This window comes from Lonchura striata, chromosome 36 (assembly GCF_050655825.1).
Source record: "Lonchura striata isolate lonStrDom1 chromosome 36, ASM5065582v1, whole genome shotgun sequence".
Taxonomy (NCBI): Eukaryota; Metazoa; Chordata; class Aves; order Passeriformes; family Estrildidae; genus Lonchura; species Lonchura striata.
Genome location: NC_140738.1, coordinates 11,746,908 through 11,750,072, shown reverse-complemented (window position 1 = coordinate 11,750,072; position 3,165 = coordinate 11,746,908). Strand labels below are relative to the sequence as shown.

Here is a 3,165-nt window from a genome sequence, read left to right as displayed (position 1 = left end):
ACCAAGGGGCCACTGTGAAACTGCGGCACCAACGAGAACATTGTGACACTGTGAACCCCATGGAACCAAGGAGAACATTGTCACATTTTGGGACCCATGGAACCAAGGAGACCAGTGTGACAGTGCAGGGCCTGGTGTAACCAAAGGGACATTGTGACACTGAGGGGCACCTCGGAACCAAGGACATCTTTGCAGATGACACCAAGCTGGGTGTGAGTGTTGGTCTGCTGGAGGGTAGGAGGGCTCTGCACAGGGCCCTGGACAGGCTGGATCCAGGGCCCAAATCCAACAAGGTGAGTTTTAACAAGTCCAAGTGCCGGGTCCTGCACTTTGGCCACAACAACCCCTGCAGCGCTACAGGCTGGGGACAGAGGGGCTGGACAGCAGCCAGGCAGAAAGGGACCTGCAGGGACTGATGGACAGCAGGCTGGACATGAACCAGCAGAGTGCCCAGGTGGTCAAGAAGGCCAATGGCTCCTGGCCTGGATCAGGAACGAAGTGGCCAGCGGGAGCAGAGTGGCTGTGCCAGCACTGATCTGCCCCAGCTCTGCACACAGACATTGATGCTGCAGCTCCAGAGAAGGGAACAAAAGGACAACTCTGCAGAAAACTCTGCTGGTAGATCCTTTAGTTCCTTTAAAGCCACCAAGAGTACAGCCCCTCATTGACACAGTCTGTAACCACAGGGAAGCTGGACAGAAACAAAATGAGAAGTGGCAAAAAGAATGACATTTCTCTGGGGCCAACCATAAAATGTAAAACAAAGGAAAAAAAAACTCCAAAATTAAATGAACAAAAAGTACCAAAGCTTACCTTTATTACTAGTGATTTGCACGAATTGTCCAGCAATTTAATGTTTCTGAAAGCATCCAGTCATGAGTGTCCACACTGCAGCCTTGAGCTCCTGGTTCCTCAGGCTGTAGATGAGGGGGTTCAGGGCTGGAGGCACCACCGAGTACAGAATTGACAGGGCCAGATCCAGGGATGGGGAAGAGAAGGAGGGAGGCTTCAGATGAGCAAATATAATAGTGCTGATGAACAGAGAGACCACGGCCAGGTGAGGGAGGCAGGTGGAAAAGGCTTTGTGCCGTCCCTGCTCAGAGGGGATCCTCCGCAAAGCCCTGAAGATTTGGACATAGGAGAAAACAATGAACACAAAACAGCCAAGCCCAAAACACACACTAATGGCAATGATCCCAAGTTCCCTGAAGTAGGATTTGGAGCAGGAGAGCTTGAGGATCTGGGGGATTTCACAGAAGAACTGGCCCAGGCTATTGCCACGGCAAAGGGGCAGGGAAAATGTATTGGCTGTGTGCATCAGAGCATTGAGAAAGGCACTGGCCCAGGCAGCTGCTGCCATGTGGGCACAAGCTCTGCTGCCCAGGAGGGTCCCGTAGTGCAGGGGTTTGCAGATGGACACGTAGCGGTCATAGCACATTATGGTTAGAAGGGCAAGCTCTGTTCCAAGGAAGAAGATAATCAGAAAAAGCTGAGCAGCACATCCTGTATAGGAGATGTCCCTTGTGTCCCAGAGGGAATTGTGCATGGCTTTGGGGACAGTGGTGCAGATGGAGCCCAGGTCGCTGAGGGCCAGGTTGAGCAGCAAGAAGAACATGGGCGTGTGCAGGTGGTGGCCGCAGGCTACGGCGCTGATGATGAGGCCGTTGCCCAGGAGGGCAGCCAGGGAGATGCCCAGGAAGAGGCAGAAGTGCAGGAGCTGCAGCTGCTGCGTGTCTGCCAGTGCCAGCAGGAGGAAGTGGCTGATGGAGCTGCTGTTGGACATTTGCTGTGGCTGCACATGGGCACCTGTTCATGGAGAAAGGACAGGGAAAACTCAGGAGAGGTTGCTTGGAGCCAAGCCTGGGCCATTCCCTGCAGCCTGTCCTGCTGGGACTCACCCACCTTTGTTCCTGCTCTGGGAAAACCTTCACCCAGGTCCCTGCCTGAGCTCCAGTTGTGTTAGCTGAGTGTGCCAGGAGCAGCCAGCCTGTGCATGGGGCTCTCGAGGAGCCATCCCTGCTCTGCTGCCTGGGGTTTGTGGCCATGGGGCAGAGGGACAAGGCTGGATATTCAGGATTTTTCGGGGAAGTCAATTCTACTGTATAAATGTGCAGTACTTTACTTGATAAAATCTCCACTCACACTTCTAAGGTAAACAGATGGCAGGATATGATTTTAGGAATAGTTTTCCTACCCACACATCATTGCTGGCTCTTTGAGGTCAGAAATCCTCAGCATTCCTGCTGCACTCAGAGTTTGCCACTGAGAGATGTGAGAGGCAAAGGATTCCCTGTGGCTGAGGGCAGGTGAGGGGCTGGATGTGCTTGTTCCCCCAGCACTGCTCTGCTCAAACCCCTCTGCTTCCCTGAGCATCTCCCTGAGCCTGGACATCCCCTCCTGAGAGGTGCCTTGTCCCTGCCAGCGCTCACAGAGCCCATCCCAGCCTGTGTGCCCTGGGCCCAGCCCTACAGAAACCTGCCTGTGTGCAGGGCCCTGGCTGGGGCAGGCTCTGTGTGCAGCTGGGCAAGGGCAGCTCAGGAGAGCCCTGCTGGGCCCTGCAGAGGTGATGCTGCTGCTGCCCAGGGCTGAGGAGTGGCTGAAGGCCCTTTGGGAGGCTCCCAGCAGAGACACTGACCACCCAAAGTCACAGTTCTGGAGTCTCTGTAAATGTTCAAACATTCCTTTGATGATCCTGTGTGTCCCTTTCAACTCAGAATGTTCTGTGACTCTGGGATTACAATTCCTGTTCTGCTTCTCTTATCCCTGTGGTGTCTATAATCAAATGAGAAAAAAACTCCCTTGCAACAGTGTTAGAACAATAAAGTAAAAACCAGACCTTTATTGGAACCTTCCAGGTGTCCCACTGGGGATGGGGCACACCCAGCCCCTGATTTCAATAATTCATTAAGGTTGATTAATTATGATATTTAACAGGAATATCCAATAGGAGATTCACTTGCCCAAGTTGCACTCCCCTGGCTCAACACATTGGAGTAGGTCCAAAGACTTCTTTGCCCCAGTTTTAGTTATGACTGATCACATTGTGGTCAAAAACCAAAATATTCTTCTTGTAGGCACTCTTCCTGATAATAAGACTATACAGTATTTCATGAATGTATTTAGACAGTCAGTTTCTTGTTCTAAAATCTAAGAGAAATGTAGGAA

General features: G+C 52.1%; 1 protein-coding gene across 1 annotated transcript; it reads right to left on the bottom strand.

Moving 5' to 3' along the window:
• Positions 1–389: 389 nt before the first annotated feature.
• Positions 390–2,446, bottom strand: LOC144247104 (olfactory receptor 14C36-like). The gene has a single exon (XM_077786452.2). The coding sequence runs from the start codon at positions 1,781–1,783 to the stop codon at positions 851–853; it is 933 nt and encodes a 310-aa protein (XP_077642578.1). The 5' UTR covers positions 1,784–2,446; the 3' UTR covers positions 390–850.
• Between the last annotated feature and the right edge of the window lie 719 nt (positions 2,447–3,165).